The 25,589-nt window shown below is 42.4% G+C and overlaps 9 protein-coding genes across 14 annotated transcripts in view; 7 read left to right on the forward strand and 2 right to left on the reverse strand.

The window, feature by feature from the left end:
- LOC108658214 (UNC93-like protein) overlaps positions 1 to 25,589 on the forward strand; it is a 198,820-nt gene that overhangs the window by 54,373 nt on the left and 118,858 nt on the right. The gene's annotated exons all lie outside the window — the stretch shown is intronic.
- pdm3 (POU-domain protein pdm3) overlaps positions 1 to 25,589 on the reverse strand; it is a 97,705-nt gene that overhangs the window by 32,207 nt on the left and 39,909 nt on the right. The gene's annotated exons all lie outside the window — the stretch shown is intronic.
- On the forward strand, positions 6,288 to 7,266 carry LOC115563786 (uncharacterized). The gene has a single exon (XM_030387298.2). The coding sequence runs from the start codon at positions 6,444 to 6,446 to the stop codon at positions 7,188 to 7,190; it is 747 nt and encodes a 248-aa protein (XP_030243158.1). The 5' UTR covers positions 6,288 to 6,443; the 3' UTR covers positions 7,191 to 7,266.
- On the forward strand, positions 7,652 to 9,285 carry LOC115563782 (uncharacterized). Its single transcript, XM_030387292.2, has one exon. It carries the CDS (start codon positions 7,764 to 7,766, stop codon positions 9,099 to 9,101), a length of 1,338 nt encoding a protein of 445 aa, XP_030243152.1. The 5' UTR covers positions 7,652 to 7,763; the 3' UTR covers positions 9,102 to 9,285.
- LOC115563785 (uncharacterized) lies at positions 9,693 to 10,795 on the forward strand. Its single transcript, XM_030387297.2, has one exon. It carries the CDS (start codon positions 9,856 to 9,858, stop codon positions 10,603 to 10,605), a length of 750 nt encoding a protein of 249 aa, XP_030243157.1. The 5' UTR covers positions 9,693 to 9,855; the 3' UTR covers positions 10,606 to 10,795.
- On the forward strand, positions 12,757 to 13,891 carry boly (borrelly). The gene has a single exon (XM_030387295.2). The coding sequence runs from the start codon at positions 12,933 to 12,935 to the stop codon at positions 13,749 to 13,751; it is 819 nt and encodes a 272-aa protein (XP_030243155.1). The 5' UTR covers positions 12,757 to 12,932; the 3' UTR covers positions 13,752 to 13,891.
- Positions 14,479 to 15,362, forward strand: cola (comas sola). The gene has a single exon (XM_030387296.2). The coding sequence runs from the start codon at positions 14,568 to 14,570 to the stop codon at positions 15,360 to 15,362; it is 795 nt and encodes a 264-aa protein (XP_030243156.1). The 5' UTR covers positions 14,479 to 14,567.
- On the forward strand, positions 15,466 to 18,016 carry swif (swift-tuttle). Its single transcript, XM_089260926.1, has one exon. It carries the CDS (start codon positions 15,466 to 15,468, stop codon positions 16,354 to 16,356), a length of 891 nt encoding a protein of 296 aa, XP_089117052.1. The 3' UTR covers positions 16,357 to 18,016.
- Positions 18,486 to 19,690, reverse strand: LOC108658804 (uncharacterized). The gene has a single exon (XM_018111454.3). The coding sequence runs from the start codon at positions 19,517 to 19,519 to the stop codon at positions 18,620 to 18,622; it is 900 nt and encodes a 299-aa protein (XP_017966943.2). The 5' UTR covers positions 19,520 to 19,690; the 3' UTR covers positions 18,486 to 18,619.

The following is a 25,589-nucleotide window of genomic DNA, read 5'->3' on the forward strand; positions in this document are numbered from 1 at the left end:
AATTTTTTTTATTACTCAATTAATTTTTAATAGCTATGTAAATATAAATATTATCAAACTATGAAAAAGATATAAATTTTCAATTATTTTTTAAATATTATAAAATAATATATTAATATAATAATTAATTAATATATTATTATATTAAGTTTAATGAGTATATGTATAACATATAACAATATGTATAACAATATATGTATATATATAACACTTTAAGATTATAAACCTTATTTAAAATATTTATTTTATAATTCTATTTTTTTATGAATTTTTATACAAATGAAATTTTTTTGTCATATAAAGCATTTTAATTTATATATTTATTTAGCAATATATATTATGCACAGCCAATTAAACTTTAATTAAAATATATTTTATTTTATTTTATTTTAATTATTGTGTTTATTATTATTATTAATTTAATTATATACTAATTATTTAATTTATTATATCATTTATTATATCATTTATTATTATTATATGATTAATTTATAATATATTCAAATATAAATTTGGCTGTCATTATGTGTACATTTTTAATTATACTTCATATATTTATTAATTCAGTTTATGATCTAGCTCAACTAGACTGAGAATCCACTTATATAAATCGAAATATCATGTGACTAAATTGTAATTATATGCAAAATTCTTGTATCCTTTCGACATATTTAATAATGCATTCTATAATTAAGTCTAGCTGCAGGTTGATTGAGTGAAACTTTGTGGCCTTGTTTGCCCTCCGCCCCTCATCCCGCCCGCCATTAGGCGTAATTATGCATTATGCAATGCAATTATCATTCTGACAGTTCGGTTAATGCCACGTGCCCCACGGCACTGGCTAACTAGCGCCGACATCCCGGCTCTGGCTCTGGCAGTTTGCATAGTCACAAGACAGTCGCTGTCTTGAGGCGCTGCCACCTGCCCGGTTTACACACGCAGACATTTTTAATTAAACGTAAAATTTTTGCGCTATTGATTAGTTTCCGAAGGCTGACGGCAGCACGGAGCACCACAGAACTGCCCTTGCATGTGGAATTGGAATCGTGTAGTCCTAGTTATTGCCAACGCATTAGTATTAGCGCCTCAAATGACGTGACGCGCACGGGGGGCGGCGGCTTGCAACGCGGCGCGGCTCAGCACTGACACGCAAGCAGCCCAGGAAGACGGACGAGGGGCTACGTACGGGTTGCCAGCTACGGCTCTGTCATTGTTCAGAGCTGGCGGCGTGTGTGTGTGTGTATGTGAGGCGCAGGAGGAGGAAGAGGAGACACCTTTGGCTGGCAGCGAGTTTTGGTTGCCAGTTTGGCGTCTTTTTAACACAATGACAGTTAATTAGATTGTAAGGATAGGCAAAGGATATGTGCGAGTATAATTTCAAGTTTCCTATGCAGGTGCAATAGTTTCGGCCGCAGAACTTTGTGTCTGCCAGCCAAATGAGCCTAATTGACTTGGCTACGAAAACGGTTAGGACAGCTAGCTGCCATTGATTTTTCAAATACGTATGTGTGTGTGTGTGTGTGTGTGTATATACAATATAATAAATAATAAACTAGATGCACATTTGCACACCTCTCAGCTGGGAAAGTATATATATTATATAGCTATATTCTATTAGCTACGCAAATATATTGGAAAATCAATTTTATCCTTATTAAATTGCCAGCCAGCTCAACTAATGAAATCATTTAAATAGTCTAGAAGCAAATGGCAAACACACACACACACACACAGGGAGAGTTTTAAACAGTTCTATGTAAAATTTATGTGGCTAGTGGAGGCGATGTTTAGGCTACATATAATAAGCACACACACATACATACATACACACCATGAAAGGACATTGCCTTGAGTCGGCTAGGACAACACACAGGCAGACACAGCTAAAGATGCCAAACCCAACCCTCTGCTGCACCCTTGGGCGAGCGCTACTTAAACCCTTGCCGAAAACGGCGGCCAGACATCGAAAACATGATTTTAGTGTTTTCAAATTTGAATTTTAAACAAGTCATAATATAATTTGGCTAAGCAGCTGGGCAAACGGCAACGGCACAAGCCCAAAACTGAGAGCTGGCCTCCTTCCGCTCCTTCTGCTCCTGCTAGCCTCTTGTCTGTGTCCACTTACTGGGCTTTAATCCGGCACAGAGCCCAAACTATGCCCGTATATAGCCCTCCCCGTCCAGCCCACTGCTGCGGCAACCACGCAACTCGAGAAAATTAGCTTAAGCTGAGGGCCCGGCTCATTTTTCGCTTGGCGTTTTTCTTGCCTCACCAAATTGTGAAATTTAAATTAGATACAAAAGTAGCTCGGCCCCCTCCTCTCTCTCCCTGTGTCTCTTGTATATACAGCTGTGTATATAAATTAGGTATATATATATGTGTGCTATACATGTGTGTGGGTGGGCGTGGTTGTGGATGTAGTCAGGCAAACTATCTCACACGAAATATTGTAATTTTCTTCCAACTGAAGACGTAAACGGATATTAGCAGCAAATGTATCCCCACGTCATTCTGTAGTCCTTAACGATGTCCTGCTTTTGGCTCACAGCAAATGGCAGTGGAAGCGCCCCTTTGTTATCGAATATGCTGATTCGCTTGAGCAGGGTAGATTTATCGCAAGGAGTGAATTTTCAATTAATTGAGCAATTACAGCGGACAAAGTGAGCTAATGGCGCTACGTTGCCAATGAATTGAGCTAGTCATACTATTGAGACTAAATAGGTGAGTATAATGTCACATGATAATGAGAATATACATCTCAAAACTATCGGTTAGCATCGGTAATTAAACTGAGTGCATTGAAGAAAAGAAGGCTTTCTGTCTTCAAGTACAGCAAACTGAAGCCATCATAATAAATTGTATTGAATTGTTGTTTAAGTTAGTGAAAATACTTAAATTGAAAGATTACTTGATAAAAGAAAAACATGGTTAAATAAATAATGTAAATGAATATATATTATATTTGTTTTGCCGCTTTTTGTTTTAGTTGTTTGTTTGTAATTATTGAACTATTCATTTTATATTTCATTTAATTTTTTATTTGATTTTTATACCCTGAACCCATTGAAAATGGGAAATCAGGGTATAATGGTTTTGTTAAAAGTATGTAACAGGCAGAAGGAGGCGTGGCAGACCCCACAAAGTATATATATTCTTGATCAGGGCGACGAGCTGAGTTGATTTAGCCCTGTCCGTCTGTCTGTCCGTCCGTCCGTCCGTATGTATGAACGCGTCGATTTCAGAAGATATAAGAGCTAGAGACTTCAACTTTTTTTTAAAATGTCCGTATATATCACGCGCAGATCGAGTTTATCACTAAAAAACGATAACTCATTCCGATACGTTTTTATCGATAAAAAACCTTATCGAAGATCACTTAAATAATTATATCTCCTACATCTTTCAAGCTAGAGTCTCCAAATTTAAAATGTATATAAAGATGTATTTTATACAATTTCGGTTTTTGTTAAAATTTACCCCCCACCCCTAAATCCACCCTCTCACCCTCATCTTTGTAAAAGTCGTATATCAAATACTAGAGACTTGTGCTTCGGTATACACATACATTTTAACATCATGATTACGTTCTGAAAGTTTCATTATGATCGTACGTCTAGAAATTAAATTATTCAACAAATAAGTTCTCCTAATATTGCCAACACTGCAGCGCAACCCAAGCGCAATCGCTTGTATATGCGAGTGTGTGTGTGTGCGTGTGTGTTTTCTAATTATTATTGAAATATCAGTTGCTTGTAGGGTTCAGGGGATCTCGTAGTCGAGCAGTCTCGACTAGAGCTTTCTTTCTTGTTTCTTTATCATTAGTGTTATAAAATGTAACATTTATATATCGATATTATACTTTAAAAATTAACGTGTTGTTTAAATGCGTTAAATAAAATTAAATAATAAAAAATTAATTAATAAAAGTTAAATAATTTTAATCATTTATTTATTAAATTTAATTTGATTTATTTTTTTTCATTCATTTTATTTATTTCATTTATTTTAATTACTTTAATAATTTTAATTATTTTATTTGTTTTTATTTATTTATTTAATTCATTTATATAATTTAATTTATTTCATTTGTATTTTTAGTGCATGCCTTAGGTAATTAAAATTTAGAATTCAACAACAATATATATGCAAGAAATTTCCATGCATGACTATATAAATAGGCTTCTCATATTTAAATTTTATAAAAATGTGTAGTAATTAGATGTAAAATGAATATATAAAAAAAACTGATAATCGATTATCTTAAAGAGTAATCATTTACCTTAAAGAGTATTTAATATTTGAATAAATTTTTAAACAATCAAATTTATATCTTCCTTTTTATTATAGTTCCTCAAAGAATCGAGTAATCGATTAGCATAAGCCCAAAGCCCATCTCTAATTGCAATTGATACAAAGTAAAGCGAAACTGCTTAGCTGCATGGCGACTGGGCCTCGACTGGGCCAGCATGCTCAAAGGGCCAAAGCCTATATACACAAATATATACATATATACACACTGATACTCACACATATTGCTTACAATCTTATAGTGGTGGTCGTAGTTGGGTCGTTGCTAAACTTTAAATATGCTTCGTTAGGCCGAGTACGTGGCCGAGGCGTGGGTGGGCGTCGCATTTCTAGGGCGTTGTAATCGTCAACTTGGTTTGCATACATTTACCATTCTAATTTCTAATTATTTCAATTATGTGAGTGTGTGTGTGTGTGTGTGTGTGTGTGTGTGTGTGTTTGTGTGTGTGGTTGTCTGACCAGCTGGGTGGGCCATGTCCTCGGCTTGCCATGTCTTCGCCATTCCCCCGGCCCCCTGTCCGTACACATCCTGTCTGTCTATGCGAATTAATTAAGTGTTTTCGTGCGCGGGCAAAATCCTTTTTGCGGTTCCAGTCGCCCTCTGGTCTGAGCAAAAGTTGTGGAGCTTAGCCAAGACCAAGGCGCTCTGTCCATGTGCTTACGTGCATATGAATGTGGAGCGTAGAGAAAATCAATTATAAATTAAACATTTATTAAAGAAAGCATTGACTTCGCTTTTGCCTTTAGTCCGTGCCTGAGCCCAGGCAGCGCAACTAGAGCTACGACCCACTATGCCTATGCAAATCAAGAGCGGCATAAATAATGCGACATCATTATTTAGGCAGGTAGGCGAAAGAAATACGTATATACGGAGAGGCTGAGATGCTGAGAGAACGCTCTGTCGTATAGCCAGCGAGGGCAGCCCAGGCATCGCAGCTAACCAAGCCAGCCAAGGCAACCAAGCCAGCCATCCAGCCATCCATCCATCCATCAATTATGTTAAAGTCGAGCTTTGCCTTTTGGCAGCTGCTTAAATGTGATTCCACTCATTTCGATTGTCTCTCGCTTGATTATGCACATGCATTTGGTAGACGCGCTCGTACATCAAACTCAAATAAATGCGGCCTGCATGCATATATATATATGTATATATAGGTATACTATATACATATATATGCGATCTACACATATGCTGATAGATGTTGAGTATAACTGATTTGTGTGAGTATATCTGCATTGGTAATTTGCTATAAAGTGAATTTAATATGGCACGCAGCTCCCCCTCCAAGCCTCCCCTTCCTCACTCTCTTTCTTTTCCTTCTTCTCTATGCAGATGGGGTATACCTGCAGCTTGATTCGCTTGAGCTTGCAGCTGTCTTTGAGGCATTCACTCGTCGTGTATACCCAACTAGAGCATTTTTACGTATTTTTGATTTTTGTTCTGTTTGCATTTGCACATGCGCAGCAGGAACTCCACAGATGTTTTGCATGCGAGATGAGCGAGATCTTACTGCTCTTTTTCTTACCCAGCTATTGCTTTGCATTTACATCGATAAGTAGCCTGAGAGGACAGACGGATAGAACAGCTGTCAAAACGTTGCATGTACTATGATTATTCGAAATCCTAAAGATATGTACATAAAGAAGATCTCAGAAAAATATATGATACGGACAAAGTAACATGGAGCTCAAATAGAAACATACTAAATAAATTGACCAAACGTTTTTCTTAATAACTTCTGAGTTACTGAATGGATATCAATGAAATTTTCAGCATATTATCTGTATACTCTAAAGAACATTAACTGGTTGAGGAAAATTCCCAGATATTTCACACATTAGTTATATATGCAGGTCAATTGCAATGGAAGAGAACTGCCACGGCTTCCTCTGTCTGTTGCTTGCCTATACAAACACTCAGCTCTCTGTATTACCAAAATGTAGGCGACGAATTGCCTGTCATTGGGTGTGAAGCTTTGAATCCGGACTCCCTTTTCGAAACACGGCAGTCTCCTTTCAGCAGCGACGGCGACAGAGAAATTTTATCATAAATTTTTCCATTTTGGTTTCTTGGGAAAATTTTCAAAATTCCTAGTATTTATTTTTTTGTCTAAAAAAAAAACCCTCCAGTAAATATGTCGTTATGGAAACAGACTTCTAAGGGAGCTCGTTGCCTGCTAGGACCAGCACGTAATATTGTTGTACGTCAGAGCTTTTCGAAGAAGCACAATCCTACCCCTACTTGCATGAACAAGAGCAAGAAGTCAGAGGAACAGTCCGCAAAGTGTGAAGATACCCATCCCAAGCCACGAGATGCGAAGACAATACGTCAAACCTTTCCCTTTTATAACCTCGTTGAGTTCAGCCGAGAATGCTGTCCTGACCCATGCGCCGATTCGTTTCCCCCCTTCGATGTGTGTTTGTACAAGGAGTCGGACAAAAACAAGCGCAAGTACCAAGTCACCTGGTCGGAGTGTCCGCCAGTGGCGATAATGCCGAAGAAAATTTGCTGCTTTGAAAAGATTAAACGGGCACCCGTTAACCGCCGTGATAAAAGTGAGAAGCCGGCCACAGCCTGCGAGCCACCGCCGTGCAAAAAAGCGACGCCTGCTGAACTAGGATGTCCTAGGATTAAGTTGCCGCGCTGCGGCCCAGCCCGGATTCCACCCAGATGCCACCGGGTCCGCTTCCCCTCAGATTGCGTGAAAGTGAAGGCGCCGTATCCGGCCTTCTCGGAGTGTGCGCGACCCAAGCTGCGCAAGAAGCGCAGGACCGAATGCACCTGCCTAGCCGAGATACCTCAATGCGAGCTAAACAAAATTTTGAATAGACGCCTAGAAAGCGGAAACGTCAGCATGAATCCCTGCGAAAGGAAGCCTTGATTGCATAAAGGCATTTTGGTTGAATATCTTTTAAAAAGACGACCGTGAAATAAATAAATTTATTTATAACTGTGTAGCACCCTTGATTTTTAATAAAATTAACTTGTGATTCAACAAACATTACATGCATAGACTTCGAAGATTTGTGCCCCGATGAATTAAGTGAGGATTAAACAGATCAGTAGATCGAAAGAGGGAGGTCTTGGTTGCACCAATGCCGTGAAGTTATTGGTTTGATTATAATTGACTTTGAAACTGGACCTGACTCACTTCGTCCTTGAATGTGATTTAAGTCATTCCGCCCCAGTGAATATAGGATCATATAGATTGATAGTTAAGAGCTTCTCTTGGCTCGTTCGCTCGTATAAAGTCCATTCTCCATATCGATCGTAAGCAGCATTTAGTTTTCTAATCATAGCAGGCCATGGCAAGATTCTCTTGCGATATTCCGATTGTGCTGTGTGTTTGGCATTATTTCGTCACAATGAAAACATCTTTCGACTGGCAATAACCTCAAATTACAGTTTTTATTTTATTTTTATTTTCCATCTTTTTGTTTATCCTTGGGGGAAAATGTCGGGCATGCAGTCTATGGCGAGAAGCGTTGGTGCCATAGTCCAAGTAGGTCGGCGTTTCTCCACCACTTCTAGATTCTCGCTGCTGGGATCAGTGGGTGACAGCTACCACGGATTGTTACTGAAGCAAAAGAATGCAGTGAAAAACGTTCAAAACGTAAACCATATCAGCCGGCCACTGGAGGAGAAAACAACGCTTCGTCTAGTCCTGCAAAAGCTCGACGACAGAAGACACAAGACGAGCTCAACAGACAACGATGGGAATAGTTTCGGTCGAAAGCAATCGGATGACAAGCCCAGCGCTCTGAGTCCATACATACCATCAAAAAATAAAGAAAAGCTCATCTTCATAAGCGGAGAAATATTTCTCCCAGTCCGGCAGCCTGAGTTTGTTAGTCCATGCGCGGAGGTCATCTCCATAGAAGAGGAGGGAGCCCCTGTCGATGAAGTGCCTGAGCCTATTAGCGAATATCAAAAGGAGGAGGCCATCGAACAAAGAAAAGAAAAGCCTATAGTCATGATTGAACATGTTTTCTACAAAAAACAAAAGGAGGAAAGTCAAATCAGTGAGGCTGAAGCGATCTGCGAATATCAAAAAGACGAAAACCCAATCGAAGTAAGTGGAGAAATCGTATGGGGACAACAAAACGAAGAAAGTATTGTGGGTTTGAGTGATGATCAGATCTACGGAAAACAGAACAAAGAAGATTACGAGATCCTGAGTACAGAAGAAATGGAACAGCAAGCCTCCGATGTGGCTGAAGAGATCACCAGTAGAAAACAGAGAGAAGAAAAGCCTATTCAAGATGAGATCACCAGCATGAAAGAGACCGAAGACGATGAGATCTTGAGTACAGAAGAAATGGAGCAGCAGCCCTTCGATATGGCCGAAGAGATCACCAGTAGGAAACAGAGGGAAGAAAAACCTTTCCAGGAAGACGAGATCATCAGCAGGAAACAGAGAGAAGAAAAGTCGTTTATTCAAGATGATATCTTGAGTACAGAAGATATGGAAGAGCAGCCCTTCGATGTGGCCGAAGAGATCACCAGCAGAAAACAGAAAGAAGAAAAACCTTTCCAGCATGACGAGATCATCAGCAGGAAGCAGAAGGAAGAAGAATCCTTTCTCCAGGATGACGAGATCTTGAGTACGGAGCAAACGCAACAGGAACCCTTCAATATAGCTGAAGAGATCACCAGCAGAAAACAGAGGGAAGAAAAGCCTGTGGGCAGAATCGAACACGCCTTTTTAAAAGAAACACCCGAGGTCGCTGAGCTTTTAAAGCCTGAGGAAATTTTCAGTAGTAGTGCTCAACGAAAAGAGAATCAACAATAACCTGCAAAAAGTGGATATTTAATCAAAACAGGACCAGTGACCGTTTTACAGCACCATAAGGATATTTGGATAAGATGAGTGTAACGAAGAAGAATTGGTAGTGCTAAACGATGAATAATAAGAAAAAGAAGCCATTGCTAACTTTTCTGTGTTTACAATATACAAAATAAAAATAAATAACAAACGCCACAGATTAAAAATAAATTTTTTGTTTTGCTTTTAGAAGTATTTGCAAGAGATTCTCATGATGATTCATATGTGGCATCATATCGAAGAATATTTTATTTTAAAATAGTTTTTTATTCACTAAGGTTTTCAGTCTCCTCTTTTTTTTTACAAAGTTCTCTGATGTATAAAGACTTATATTATCGATAAGAAAGTTACGTCCATCTCTCTGCATTGCAACTGCTCTGAGCATGTATTTGCTCAACTATAACTTTTCAATTTCAATGATTTGTTTTTCTTTATATTCAAATAAAAACCTTAAAAAGACTGGGCATATCTTTTTATTGGACCTTAGCACTTCCTCTCGCAAATATATCGATTTGCTGCAATCGTAGAAGCCCTTGAATGAATATATTTTCATAGCATTTTGCTTTCGGTGTGAACAGTCAGAGCTACGGCGCTTGCTGCTCCTAACCTTTCGGCTTTTAATAAATTTAATTTTTGGACTTAATTTTTTTTTTTATTAAAATTCAAATTTATTGAGGAAATTTTTGGATCCACTCAGAGATTCTGTGTTGCGATTTTTGAAATGCTGTCACTTACCAAGAGATGTGGAGTGGGGAAATCCGCCAATGTAGCTCGATTGGCCTACTGCCAATTGGCGAATCAGTCACTTCGTCATTATTCAGATGATAAGTGTGAAGAGAAGCCGCAAGAGTCGAAATGTGGTTTGGTATTGAACGAATACACATGTGGCCAGAAGCCCACTGAGCCGTATGTTTCTAAACCGGCAACGAAGCAGCCACCTCTAGTTTCAATGTGGAAGATCGAGGGCTGCGACCAGGAATCCTGCGCCATGGATCTGCGCTACGATATGAAATACTATTCCATATCTGACAAACTGAAGCGCAAGTATCAGGTAACGTGGAACGAGTGTCCTCGCCTGCTGATCAAGCCGAAGAAAGTTTGCCTCTATGAGAAAATGAAGCGACCCAAAATTGAGCGCCGTCCGCGTTCCGCCATGACCGGCGGAACGCCCCAAAAGCCCCCGGAAACCCTTGATAAAGCAAAGAGTGCGTGCGTCTATATCAAGTCTGTGTGCTGTAAGACTGGTCGCAGGCCGCCCAAGTGCAAAGCGGCCTTTCCCTCCCTGGGCAACTGCGAAAAGCGCAAGACGCCCTATCCCAGCTATTCCGAATGCATTAGAGATCCGGCCATACCCTTGCCGCCAGTGGAGTGTGGCTGCCTGAACAAAGTCTTCACCTGCGATGCATGGGCCATACTGCGGCGGCGCGTCGCTCGAGGATTGACACCGCATAAGCTGTGCGGAGAGGCTTAAGACTGACGCAACCAGTGTGAGAGAGGGGAGCTGACTAGCACAGCTATCACATTGAAACAATTGGAGCTGGCGCTTAAGACATTATCGAGACTGTACGGCCTATGACGAGTAGAGAGGTTCGAATGATTTGATAACTGACTGAGTTTTTGGTTATAACCGCAGAGGAAAGTACAGAGTGAAATAGCTTGAGGAGCGCAATTATTATTTTTTTAATTTAATTTAAATTATTCTGAACTACCGAAAAAATATATAGAGACAGTTGATAAGTAAAATAACCGTATTTGTTCATAATCAACAATAAATGTAAGCCTTTTTCCCCTTCTAGGCCAACAGAGTAGGCTGATAGAGTAGGATTTTCAAAGTTCGAACTGCTGTCATTCACATAGATCTTTTCGAAATAAAATTCCTTCCAAATTTTCCCAGAGAAATGCTGCAAAATCAGGTATTTCCTGCCGGTCGGCACATTTTGTGGCTGGCCACGCTGACTCGCCGGCTGTGCAGCAGCAAGGATGCTTCCTGTGGCAAGGACACGCCGAAGTGCGACTCGAAAGGCAGCGGAAAATCGTCTTGTAAGCGTACACCCAAGCCCAAGGACTGCAAGAAAAAGCGTGCTCCCTATCCCAGCTTTTCCGAGTGCAAAAAGAACAAAATTCCGCCAAAGTCCCCAAGCGAATGCGATTGCCTGAAGCTTGATAAATAATATACAAATATAAAAATAAAATCTAGAGTATAAGATGTTATCGATATATTGATATATGTATATTTATTGTCGATATTAATCGATATCGGTGCAATTTTAAAACTGAGTAACCTAGGCTTGCTTTATCGTTTGCGATTCGGATTTCATTTATTGTAATAAAATTGAACAGAGCCACACACTTTCACACTTCCATAAATTTCTAGATAAAACGAGTAATTGAAATTTGTTCGTTGTCAAAATTCAAAAAGCGAAGATGCAAACGTTTAAGCAATTGAATGAACTTTTCAAATTAGGTAAGCGGAGCCTTCACCTGGCTGCCAATTCGACGCTTTTCGATAATAGCTGCTGGGAGCTACGGAAGCAAGCCCGCCAGTCGGAGACGACGATCGATTCGAGTCGGCACTGTAGATACGATCAGCAGTTTTATCGCCCACGTTCGCTCGATTCGCGCTTTATCTCTGACACCTGGGTGGCACGCAGAGACGATGAACTGGACAATGATGCAGCAGACGATGCAGACAATACGGAGTCAGAGTATCGATCGAAGCCGCCACTCGGAGATCGTTTAGATCGGATCCACTACAAGCCGATGCGCCTGAAGGATCGTTGCTACAGTCGCACCTGGACGGACTTTGAGGACCTGAAAGTCAAGCAATATATTCAGCCATACGTTCCGCTTCGGCACACACCAGCGCGCAAGAAATCCAAGCCCCTCAAGGAGTACAGACAGCCCATAGCAGCCAAAAGGCCAAAGCCCCACTTCAAGAAAACCCCCACCAACGAATGCTTCCGCTGCCAACGCGTCCCCAAGTCCACCACTGCCTATTATTTTTAGTGTTTCCGTAATTGATATCATGTCGACAGTATAGTTGAGATTTTTGGGTTTCTTTCGCTACATTTTCTTTCTAGTTTAATATACAGCATTTATAACAGACCGTGGCTTGAGTTTTATTTGGTATGGCTGATGCAGATGTGAGTCTATTAATATATTTAGCCTTGTCTATGAGAAGGTTATATGTGAGAAGATGGCTCAAGCATACGATTATGATTATGTAATAATATTCATAGTAATCAGTGAATGATTTGATACATTTAATACTAGCTTTTATATATTTATGTATATTATTTTATATATCTATTTTATTATATATTTTAATAGCTCAACGGATTCAATATTCTTCGCCAAAAAAGCTGTAAAAAACTCTAAGCTCTCTTAAGTCATATCTTTACTTTTTCATTTATGCTTATTTATGCTTAGATCGGCCCTCTTTTACTTTTTTCGCCTTCAGGTTTCAAATGATAAAAGTCATTTAAACAGATTATATAGCTAATATATTTGGCTCGTGATTTAGTTTACCTGATTCAGTTTATCTGCTTAGTCGAATCTCGCTCTATGATATTATCAACATTCTAGGCTGGCTTTGCATTTCACTTTAAAAAGATGACAAATGCTGGTGCGTTGGGAAACACAAAATTTAGTCGAAAATTAGGTTTGCTGGAGGAAGTTTCGTTCCGGAAAAAGGAATAATGAAAATCGATCAGTAAAATTCGAAATTTAAAATTTTTTTTTGTTTTTGGCACAACATTTTACTGACCATTTGTTATTTTCGATTTTGGCTCATCCACGATGCAATCTCTACGGAATAATTTTTCTAACCTGACACTAGCGGCTCTACAGAAATGCTCGAAGCAATTCAATCAACAGCTATTTGCATCAATCGGATTTTCAAAGCGGGGCCTTGACACTCTGTATGGCGCAGAGTCGTGCGAGGATTGCGTGGAATCGTACCGCATATCGCCAGCAAGGGAGGACTTGAAAAAGATTGAGGCGCCCGATCCTTTTAAATCCAAGGATCCATGCTGGCAATCTCTGCGTCGGACAGAGTATAAATGCCGCACTGATCCCGAATTTATGATTGATTCATTCGTCAATGAGCAAAAGAAGTGTCTAGGCGATCCCTGTGCATTCGACGTACCCCGTGCTGATCTGAAGTACTACAGGCCGTCCGATAAGCTCAAGAAGAAATACGCACGCACGTGGATCAAGTGCGTAATGAAGCGGCGCAAGGTGAAGATGCAGTGCGCATGGAAGCCAGTTGAGTACGAGCGTCGCACGTTCAAGAAGTTCGTTCCAAAAGATGCGTGCGAGGCCAAACCTTGCACTTTGGGTGTCCCGGATCTAGGTCTGGCCCAATGCAAGAAGAAAACCGAAGATTCTGCCTGTCCGCGGGTCACAATGCCGGGCTGCAAGCCGGGCCGTGTTCCGCCAAAATGCACTGTGGGATTCAGAAAGCCAAAGGACTGTCGCAAGCGCCTAACCAAGTATCCCGCATTCTCCGAGTGCCTCATGGATCCCTTGCCGACCGCTCCACCCGTTGAATGCAACTGCCTCAAGACTCCTTCAATGTGCAGTGTTTGGGAATACTTTCGCAACAAGAAATCGTAGGCCATCTGACCTATGCGAAATTTTATAAAATTTATATATATATATATATGTGTGTATATACATTATATATATATGTCGATATAAATTTTGAAAGAAATTATAAGCAATTATGCGGAGCCATACTTTGCGCCTGCACCAAACTGTGCCTATTCTCGTACTGTGACTAAATTAGAGTACCAAGCATAGGAATTGTCGAAAAGCATAAACAATATGAAATATAGCGATATTTCGATTATGAATAAACTTATTAAGGGACTTGTCCAACTGCGTTTCGCTTTATTTTTAATTATTTATATTACCAAAGCTCATTGTTTTTGTGAAATTCCTGTCTGTTATGTGCGAATCTAATTAAATGTGGCGTCAAGGTTAAAGATATACACGTAGCAGGAAGCGTGACCCTATAAATTATAGATTCTATATGTGACGGTTTGTTTCAATCAATCTCATGTCCGTTAGTCTCTGTGCCATTTCGGAACTCCGTCTGTGCCTCCATCCGTCTATTTGTTCGCCCGCCCTAAAGTCCTTCCGTTAGTCTACCCGTATTTCCCTCGCATTTATCCGTCTGACATTCCGTGCTTCATTTAGTCCGTTCGTCCTACTCTTGCACCAATCCGTACGACGATCATTCCGTTCTTTCGTCACTGTCCTTCTGTATTTCCCTCGCATCCATCCGTCGGCATTCCGTACAACTTTTAGTCCGTCCCCACGTCCCTCGCCGCAATGCAGTTTCTACGTTTCCCTCTTTCAGTTTTTCTTTTAGTTTTAAGTATTTGATTTTGACATTCCAAAACAAATTATTGTACAAAATTCAAAAAAATGTCTTTATGCCCCAGACTAGTGTCAGGAATGCTGGCGCGGAGCCCTGCTGCCATGGCCAGAAGTTTGGTGTTTTTCTCGAAGCGGCACGCCCACTCGGAGAACCTTGACGTCGACCCAGGCAAATGCTGTAAAATTCGCGACGCCGAGTCGCAGAAATGCCTCGAAGCAAAGATGACCGGATGCAAGCCGACCAAGCTGCCGAACGACTGTATCAAACATGAAGATCCGTTGCATGTATTTTTGGAGCAATATCCCAAGCATTTGCTGAAGATCATACGACCCCTGGATGACAAGTGCGAGCTCTACAGGCACGATACGCTCCACTATGAGCCGTCGGACAAGACGCGCCGATACCAACGCACGTGGCCCGAGTGCCCGCTCATTTGGCTGCGACCACGAAAGATCTGCTGTCCAGAGCCGGTGCGCCATCTGCCAGCGGAGCGGCGCACCAGGAAGCCGCCCAGCGGGCCCATCTCGGTGACGGACAAATTTGCACACAAAATGAGGCTGGTGTGCCAAGAGACGCGCTGGCACACCAAGCCAGAGCTGAAGTGTAAGACGGTCAAGAGCTCATCGCAGTGCACCAAGGAGATGGCGCCGTTTCCCAGCTTCTCCGAGTGCAATCAGCTCTTCACTCCACGCTACTGCGACACCGAGTGCGCCTGCCGAGCCGTGCCCAGCCTGTGCGAGCTATGGCGGCTCTACCATCGCAACACGGAGCTGACGAAGAGCTGCACGAAGGCATTGGTCAACTACTGTCCATTCAAGCGTCGAGCACGCCCTTTGCACTGAATAGCAAGTCAAGGGGCTATAGATACCGAGAGCTATTTCAATTTTACAAAAAAGTTTCCCTTGGCCAAGGCCTGGGTAATTATATCAAAATTCGTATTCGGTCATGGAGCTAAATTTCAGAACGTTTCGTCTGCTGTCCCCGCACAGGAGCTTCTTGAAAGCAGCTGGCAGCTGTTTTGTACGGCTTCGTTATTTATCTGGCGACCGGAAACCGCCCGCCGATCCGCCCTGCCAGCGGCACGATCCGGATTGCCATGCCGTCGACGACCCATGTGAGTCGGCACGCAATGTCTTCAAATACTTGCTGCCCTTCGATGAAAACGTGCAGCGACAGCGGCAGCAGAATGAGCTGGAGAGGCCCTGCTGTGTCTCGCGCTTGACGGCCAGGGAGCCCTGTCCGGCCCAGCCCTGCCCCAGGAATAAGCGCATCCGGGAGCAGAAAGTGGAGAAGCCGCCGTTTCGGTCCATGTGGGAACCACACTTCGGGCCCGTTCGTTCGAACTGCGAAGATCGGTTTCCCCGCTTCGATGCCATCTACTACGAGCCGTCGGACAAGACCAGATTGTATCAGCGCACCTGGAGTGAGTGTCTGCCAGTGAAGGAGCGCCTGAAGAAGGTGTGCTGCCTGGATGGCATTCAGCCGCCAGAGGTGATGAAGCGTGTCAAGGAGCCCTGTCCCGTCGTGACCTGCAGATTCGACTATTCGCGCATGCGTCACATCTGCGAGAACGCCGTAATTGATCCGACCTCAAAGTGCCGTAAGATCCACTGGCCCTGCTGCAAGCCGGCGCGCTGCACCGTGGACTGTCGTCCCACCAGAAAAAAGGAGCACTGCCAGAGGCTACGAGCCCCCCACCCATGCTTCTCGGACATGTATCGAGTGGCCAGAGCCCGACGCTCTGTTGAGTGCCCCCTGGGCAACTGGTCAATGTGCGAAGGCATTCGGGTGCAAATCAGACGCGATAGCTACGGCCTGAAGGGCTCTTACTGCTAGTGCCGGCAGCTACGACCAGGATCGGTGTATGAGCTCAGTACGCATGGCCTGACCACACTACTGATCCTCGACATAGCTGTCAATTAGCAGGCGAAGCCAGCCTAGCCTAGCATAGGCCGAGAGAGTGAAAGATCTTCCCTTATTGATATTACGATATATTCGCAAATTGCAACGGTGAATATTTATTCCTTTTCTGAATGTCGATTTTAATAAAAAATTGAAAAAGACAATCTAAAAAAAAAATCGAATCGATTCGTGTATTGATGACATCATATTTTAGGGATCTGTGATAATAATTTTAGCTGAAAAATACCCAGTGCCGTCCTCCAGTCTCTGAAGTGCGCGCAGTAGTGCATATCGCATTATCTGCTTCGACTGCGGGTCATTCATGTTCGTGTCGATGACAGTTTTGCCAGATTTGTTAACAGCGACCTCATTGCTCTCGCTGTTCTCGGCCCTCTCGCCGTTTTCAGCTCCCTCAGCTCTCACATCTGGTTTCGCTTCGCGATCAATCTTGACCATCGACATGCTTGGCTCCTCATCAGTTGCTTCTGGCGTCTCATTCGATTCGGCACCCGCTACAGGCACCTCGATAGTCTGGAAGGGCTTATAGGCTGGTATAAAGTCATCCTCAATATTGACTCGCTGAATCGGCTTGGAGTTGTCTAGCCGATTGGAATCTTCGCCTTTGCCAAGAGACAGCGCCTTAACCTCGTTGGACATTTGCTTTAAGCTCTCGCTACGATTTACAACCTTGAGCATTGCAGCATGAAGTTCGCCAATTCGACGCGACGCCTCGGTGAACTCATTGGTGCTCTTCGGTAGTTGGGCGCTAGGATCCGAGGAGGGATCATTGATGTCCATAAACGGGCTTTCGTCGTACATAGTGATGCGATTGTCCATAGATGCGGTATTTACCTCGCTGCTAACGATTTTTCCGAGCTGCTGGCTGTCGTCAGTGTTGCCTAATGCCTCGACATCGTTTCCTTCATTATTCTGGGCAAGTAAAATGGAATTTCCCTCATCGTGGAACTCGAATTTGTCGAAATCGGCCTTGAAACCGAAATTTAAATTTACTTTGGGTTGCTCATCGAACTCGACTCCTACCAATCGACCCAGGGTTGTCTTTTCGCCATCTGCGCTATCGCAGCGCTTAATTATGGACTCGATCCGTCGAGCTAGCTCGGTTTCCAGCTCCTCTTCACTGTCCTCGGCGTTAATCAGCTCGTTTTGGACAGTCTGCAAGTCCTGCAATGCACTTGCCTCCGCTACCTCATCAAGGTTTGTCGCAAACTCTCTTATGTTTGGCTGACCCAACTCAGCGTTCAGATCGCCGCTGCTGAAGCTTCGACAGGCATCATTGACATTGCGTTCACTCGATTTATTTGGTATTTCATTGGAGCTGGACGTGTACCTCGTTGATCCGATCTCGTTATGTTGTCCCTGGCAATTCATTCTGCTATCGGCGTTACATACTCCTCCATCTCGTGCGCGGGTGTGCTCGGCGGCGGAGGAACATATGATGGGCATCCACGACGATGGGGCCAGGCTGCAGCGACTTATGCAGTGTAAGCAATGAGCTATCCCAGTTAAGCGGGACATCGCAGCGGCCGCTTCTTTATGTCTTATATTAATAATTTAGGTAACAGAAATTTGGAAATCGCCCCAAAAAATAATTATTGAAAAATGTGCCAACTTATATTATAATATATCAATCACACATTCCTGATGGAACACACTCAACCGACAGAGACTGCTTCGATTTGCCATGTACTGAATGCTAATATATTTTGAAAAGCTGATGAGATATGATTTTATGTAAGAAGCCATTGGAAAATCCTTTTTGTCCACAGACAAATGAGGGTTATACCTAAAGGACTTTCTTGAGTAATCAGAAAAAAACTCAGTATATTCCGAGGTCTGGTAAAGAAGAATCTGTAGAGAACGACGCTACGATGGTTGACTTAAAGGGAGCCTCGAAGCAGGAGCTAAACAAGATCCAAAAAAAAAAAAAAACGAGTAATGGAGCCGACAAGAGTCGCAATACTTAAAAGACCTCGTGTTTAAGAGAGACATGAAGCGTAAAAGAAAACGAGTTTTTTCACATCAGGATTATATATATATTTTGTAAAGTCATATATACATTCTAGTGTGATCTAGAGTGAACACCTCTGGACTTGCCAATAGAGCAAGTCCACAAAAACTATATTGCATCTTTTACATATGCATCTAAATTATGCACTGTAGTTAAAATGGATTTGGTCTATTTGCAGGTGGGGCATTCGCAAAATTTGGATTGGATTGTATCTCTTTTGATACTAGCCCGATGGGCTTCGCAGGTTGAAGACAGTTTAAGGCAGCGGCATTCAGCGGGACGTTCGGGTATCTCAGCCGGATCCAACTGCCTGCACTCTGAATAGCTGGGGTAGGGACACTTGGGCTTCTCGCAGACTTTCGGACGTCGCACTATATTGCAGGTCGGAGGAACACGCGCTGCTCTACAGCTGGGTAGCTGCACTCGCGGGCAGTCCTGGGCTTTTTTGTTGCAGTCGAAGCGCGACTTTTCGTGATTTTCAGAGCACGCGCCTTTCGAAGAAGAAGAATAACTGGGAGGACACCGGATGAGGCTCTCGGGCGGTATGGCATCGCACCAGCAGCAGACCCGCTTGGGCACCATTTTGGGACAGCATTCCCACCAGGTGCGCTGGTATTGGCGGCACTTGTTTGACGGCCGGTAGTATAGCACATCGAACGGGGTGTTCGGACACTTTGGACAGCACTCGGGCGGATAGCTAAACAGCGCTAGCTGCTCCTTGGTGGGATTGGCCACATCCTCCCACATGGACTCGTACTGATCGGTATTATTTTTTGTTAGTCTCTTGTTCTGGGCAATCCACTCGGCCGCCTCGTAAAATGACTTTTGGTTCACTTTGATGGGATAGCGTGTCTCTGATTGACGATGATTGATGCTACAGGGATGCATCTTAGGGCAACATGTCGGCTCTTGAAGCTCTTCGCAGCTACCGTCTTTAGGTGTCTCGGAGTCACTTGAACGGCTATTGTCCTTTTTCTTGCCCAAGCGATTTGTGCCGTACAGCTTTGCATGCTGCACATGGATTTTCCCTAATGGCCTGGACGGACTTAGGACCAGTTTCCTAAGCATAATGATAATTTACAGGCCTCGAGTAAAATAAATAAATAAATAACTGATTTAAAATTTAATTTGGAATTTTGAATAATGTGAGGCCGAAAATTCTATCGAAAATGTTCTTTAAATGCCTTACGGAGTGCCTACTTGAGTCAGGGTAACTGACAAGCAAAGCTTAGGTGTAATCGATTAGGTTTTTGTTACTTTGGAAAATGGAAAAGCAGGGTATACTGTACTTGCGATAGTTTATGTATCAGACTGGAGGAGGCGTGGTAGACACCATAAAGTACTTATATGTATATTCTTTATCAGAACTTTTACTCTCGACAGCTGAGTTGATCTAGCCAGGTCCGTCTATTTATTTGTTCGTCCGGACAGACGGACGGTATGAGACTTCCGCTGATATCTCAGAAGATATCAGAGCTTGAGAATTGAAATTTTACATGTAGACATGTGTACACATTAAGCAGTAGTCGCTTTAGTTTTTATCGATAATAATCGATTATTTTATCTCGTGTTTTAATTAGTTAAAATACTCTTAGATCTTAGTCTTTGCATTTACTTGCATTTATTTAGAACATTATTACCCGGTTCAGAGAGTTCGATAAAGATATTCCCACTATAAAAGAAGATATAGAGAATTAATTGCAGCCCAAGCGCAGTCGCTGCAAGCTACGCAGTTGGCAGAGCGCGTACATATGCATGTCAATGCAGCCTGACATATATATTTATAAGAGTAGTGCTTGCAGGGTTGATCTGATAGTCAAGTACTCTCAATTACAGATTTCATACTTGTTTATTTTTTGGATATGTTTAGCAGCGGGATCCTTCTGCCACAGTCGACTGTTGTTTATCCACAATGAAATAAATAAATTTGTGATGCGACTACAGCCGAAGGTGAAAGAAGATTCACGCTGCCGGACTACAATAACGTAACTAACTCGTACGACACAATTAAAAGTTTGCTTGTATTTGCGATTTCGACCTTGGCTTCGAATTGAGTAGACTATTGGCGTAGTTGGCTAGGGCCTGGTAGCGGGCCTTCGTTTGGGCCACAGATCGGCCCAGCACCGGCTGACCTGGGGCACATAATTCAAGTCGGCCTTGCGCCGTCCTCAGCCCAATGCAATCAGCTATGGATCTGCGCGTAGCACTCGACAGCATCGATCCTTGCCGTATTCGGTTAACTCCGGGCAAGTTGGCGTCACGGCCTTGCAGGGCATTGCTCTGGCCTTGGGCGCAGCTATAGATCTTATCAAAGCCCGTGGATCGGTTCAGTAGGGGCGTCTGATACTGCTCCGACGACTGCCACAGCGAGCACTTGCGCTCCACTGGCGGCACTCGAGCCGGCCGCGGTGGCGGGACCTTGGGCTTGACTGCCACCAGTGGATAGCTGCAGCGCAAGGTGCCAGCCTGCACCCTCGAGTAGCGTGTCAGAAACTTGGTCAAGCGCTCCGCACAGATTGTGGCCAATATGGAGGTGGCGGCCATTGAAACTAGATGATAGACCGTTGAATCGTTTGAATGCCAGTTTCCAGTTACTCAAAGAATGACTAAAGATTTGGAGGACTCTCAACGAGATTGTACAAGTTTGTCGCTTTAAATGTCAGTGCACTTGCTTGATCAAGACAAATTAAACTGAATTTCCGTGTACTTTCGTTCCAACCAAAAAATAATAATATTAATTTCGTGTTAATTTCAATGAATTGTCAAAATTTTGAGGAGAACTGAAGCCCGACTTTGGGTGAAATTCCAGTTTTTCTTGGCATAAATTAAAAATTTTTGTGGAAAGCCAAGAGCGACTTTAATGAGTTGCGTATTCTATTTGATCGGCAAAGATTGGGAGGAAGATGTGAAAATCCTTTGTAAACGCAAATCGAATCGATACTTTGTCGAACTATAAACGATAATTGATACATGGACTGTCGGCCATATTGATCGCTTAGCCGTAGACATTCTACGCATCGACATGTGAATAACAACAAACTGCGCATGTTGCGATTTAATTGAACATTTAGCCAAATTAAAATACATTTTATTACGCAGCCGAGAAAGAGCCAAAGTCTTGCAGAGAAATGCAAAACATGGCTAAAAGCGCGCTCGCCCAATCAGCCTAAGCGAACGGGCCAAAAGGCCTGCAGACAGCCGGAGACAGACTCTGGGACAGAGACAAGGACTGAGACAACTGCGACGTGGACAGAAATCTCAAGCTGTTGGCCAGGCTTAGGCACGCAACGGTTAATCGTACATATATATAGATTTGTTTGTTTTTTCTATTTTGGCTGTGAATTGTTGCCGTATTTTCCTATGCGAAATTTGGCACAGATTCGCAGCCATTTGAGACGGAACTGTGAGCCAAGTGGCCAAAACTGGTTTGCCAGCGCGGCGGGAAGCGGGGGTGAGCGTTTCGGAAAGGCAGCTAACATGCGTTCTGCAATTGTTTAATAGCCTAATTAAAATGTGCGCTGGAACAGGTTAAGAGCCTGGAAAGTTGTACAGCACATGCAAAAAATGCGACGGCATCGAGTAACAGCAGCAGGAGGCGGCAGCAGCAGCAGCAGCAGGAGGCGACAGCTGACGAGTCGCAGTCACTGTGTTGCAGCCAGTCACTGTCACTGTCACTGTCGTTGGCGGGTGGTTTGTCACTGGATTTCTACTTTATTTTGTGCAATTTTTCTCTTTTTCTCTCTCTGCATTTCGTTTCCTTTTTTTTCAGTTTTTCTGTTTTATTTCTTGCTCGCAATTACATTTGGTTGTTAATTGCATTATGCATATTTATGGACCGGCCCGCCAGTTAGAGGGACTCGACTCCCGGACCCGGCACAATGCGGCTCATTAGCATACATCAGCGCGTTAAGCGCAGAATGAGTTGCCCAGGACGAAGCTAGAGCAGGAGGCGCAGTCTGAGTGAGTGAGTCACATCAGCGCTGTCTGCTGCCGAGTGCCAGCATCTCTGTGAGCATGCGAGTGGCAGTTGCCCTCGCTCGCTCGCTCTCCTCTCCACTAATTTAAATTAAAATATGAAAAATACTCGAGGCGACGAGCAGTGCAGCAGAGAGCACGAGTGAGAGAGCTCAGCGAAAATCAAATCTAAAATAGCTGCCGGACACAACATAATCAAATTGAATATGTCCAGTCTCTGGCAGACATGAGGTGTGAATGTTTTTCCGTGCGAGTGTGAAGATTTGTCGACAAGCATGTAAATCTCATGCTAGCATTTCGCTCTGTTCTATGTGAGTGACTGTTGTAGAAAAGTATTTCTTTAATAAAAGCAAATAAAAATAAAGAAATATATTACAAATATATGAGAGAGTTTTCTTATTATTACAGGCATATTTGGCATGCTCAAAAATATGAAATAAAATAAAATAAATTATGCAACATATTCTACATGTTGTACCACAATTAATAAAGGAATTTATTTAATATATATTATAATTTCCCATATAACAATTGTTAAAATTCTTCGTACAATTAATTTAAAATTTATATAAATAATTAAAAATAAAATCAATTGTTTCCACATATTTTTGCATATATGAACAACATTTCTAATATTTATATTTTGCTTAATTGGGCAACATATTCCAAATCAAATGTTGCTCAACATTGTAAATTGTTGCTAAGCTATTTATATTAGATAAGAGAACAGTTGAGAAGCTTGCAAGAGTTTGCTTTGTTCTGCTGCTCCACACTAAAGCAACTTCAATCAAGGCCTTAGGTAAACAGCTGCGAGTCAGCTCACACGCCCACCCACACACTTACACACACACACACACACAATAACACACAGAGATTTACGCACTCGCACGCATACATGCGCCTATGGGAATTTTCTTGGCCGCCAAGAATTGCCAAAGTACAAATTATACATATATACACACACACACATACATATAGATGTATGTATGTATTTATGCCTACTCTCAGCATGAGCACTTCATGCGAGTGCCCCGGCTACAGCCCGTGCTCCATGCGCCCGATGCTCGACTGGCGTTTGCTGTGCGCCTGGTACAACGCAGCGCTGCCGCGAGAGAGAAAGAGAGCATAGGGACTCTATAATAATGAGAACGAAATGGGCAGAACCTACCGACCGAGCACGTGAGTGCGGCACGCTTGGAAAGTCGCAACAAATGGCGGTGATAAATAAATATGCCATTAGCATCCACTTGGAAAGCAGCAGCAACGTCATTTCCACATGCAAAATATATGCACATGCATGTGTGTGGAAATTTTTTGAGGCGGCATTTGTATATCAATATGAGGCAGCGGCAAACTTTCTAATCGCACAATAATTGCAGGCAAAAATGAGAAAGAAAAATAAACGAAGGAGAATAAGCTGCTGCGCCAATAGCTGCCAGGCTAGGCAACAATTAAATGTTGTTGCAGCAACATGTTGCTAAGCGATTAGCTGGAGTGTTGCGAAGCTAAGCTAGAGCTGGCAGCGTGAACTAAAGTACATATGGAAGAACTGAACGTATTGTATATATATAAAAGGAAATGAATGTAAAAGAAAAATATGAAAAAATTATATATTATTATTTTTAATTATTTGGTAGTTTAATTTAAAAAAAAAAAAGTATATAAATTTATATATATAAAAATATAAAAATATGTGATAAATAACTATTATAAATTTCAAGTTAATTTTAACTTACAATTAAAATACTAAATAAAACAAAACATTATCAAAATAATTTAATTTAATTTAAATAAAATATATATAATATACAAGTATTGTTAATAGCAAGTCTAAGACATTCAGATAATTTCAACAATTACAAAATGCTTGCAAGTCCATTCAGGCAAGGCCACGACATTCTCTCACGCTCGCATTGCCAGCTCGCTCGCACTGCCAGCTCTAATCAGCTGCTGAGGCATTTGCATTCACACTTCGGCAGCATGTTGCCAGGCTTCCCGGTGTTGAGTGTCTGGCAACATAATATTGGCGATTGCGCGCGTCCACATTAATTTATATATTGCGATTAGGGGCAGACCCAAAAAGACATTTTTGTCCAACATCGGCTTTTGGTTCGACTGGCAATTTACAACTTTGACTAAATAAAATTTATTGTAATGACAGTCGCACGACATTTTATAATTAAGTCAAATTGTTAGCCAGCAGAAAGACAAACCGGTTCGCCCGGCATACCATTTAGCCTGATCTGGCTGATTGATGTGGCTGCGCTCTTGCTCTTGCCGGTACCCCATATGGGGACGCTCTATCGCTGATCGCTTGACAGCGAGAGAGAGAGAGAGAGAGAGAGAGAGGAGAGGGATTGAGGGGAGTGGAGCAAACCATAAGCTCAGTCCAGTCCATGGCAATGCCAATTAGGCCGACCTTAATATCCAGGCAAGCAACCTCCTGCCTCCCACCCAGAGGCCCGGCCAGATGGGCAATTAATGGAACGGAATGGAACGATACGTACGGCCAGGACCCGCTGATGTACGCTAACTCGGGTCCGTTTAATTGAAATAATTACACATTAAGTGCATTAATTATTTTTTTCACTCGCGCTCTGCAAGCACATGCAAACGTGGCGAAGCGCCAGAAAGTCGCCAGTTCCTTTTCTCCGGCGCAATTATTAATTTAAAGCATACAAGTCCGCTGGGTATTGTAGGATATAGCCACAATTAGTTGTTGTTCTAGCAGTTGTAGGCATAACACAACAGCAATAGCAACAGTAACAGCAACAGCAACAACAACAACCAATAAAAACAAAAGCAACGCTAGCGAAATGCAACTCGCAGTTCGCTTTGTTGTTGCTTAGGTCATAATTATTAACGCGAAATCATAATTAAAAGTATATTTAGACGGGTTATAAAATATGCTTAGGACAATGCGGGACAATGGAGCCACGAAGCAACGTCTCCTGACAGAGCAGGAGCTTCGGTTCCCGCAGGCAGCCAGCTAATAAACAAGTCTGGGTGCAGCAAGGCTTTGAGCTGTAGGATTAGCTGCGTTAATAAAAGCTCTAAATAGTTGGACTTGAAACGAAGTCGGTAGACGAAAGAAATAATTTATCAATTAGAGGGAAAACAACTATATAAGTGAAGAAATCCTGCTTCTAGAAATAATATTTAT

Source organism: Drosophila navojoa, chromosome 5 (genome assembly GCF_054131105.1).
Source record: "Drosophila navojoa isolate 15081-1374.11 chromosome 5, UAZ_NAV_1.0, whole genome shotgun sequence".
Taxonomy (NCBI): domain Eukaryota; kingdom Metazoa; phylum Arthropoda; class Insecta; order Diptera; family Drosophilidae; genus Drosophila; species Drosophila navojoa.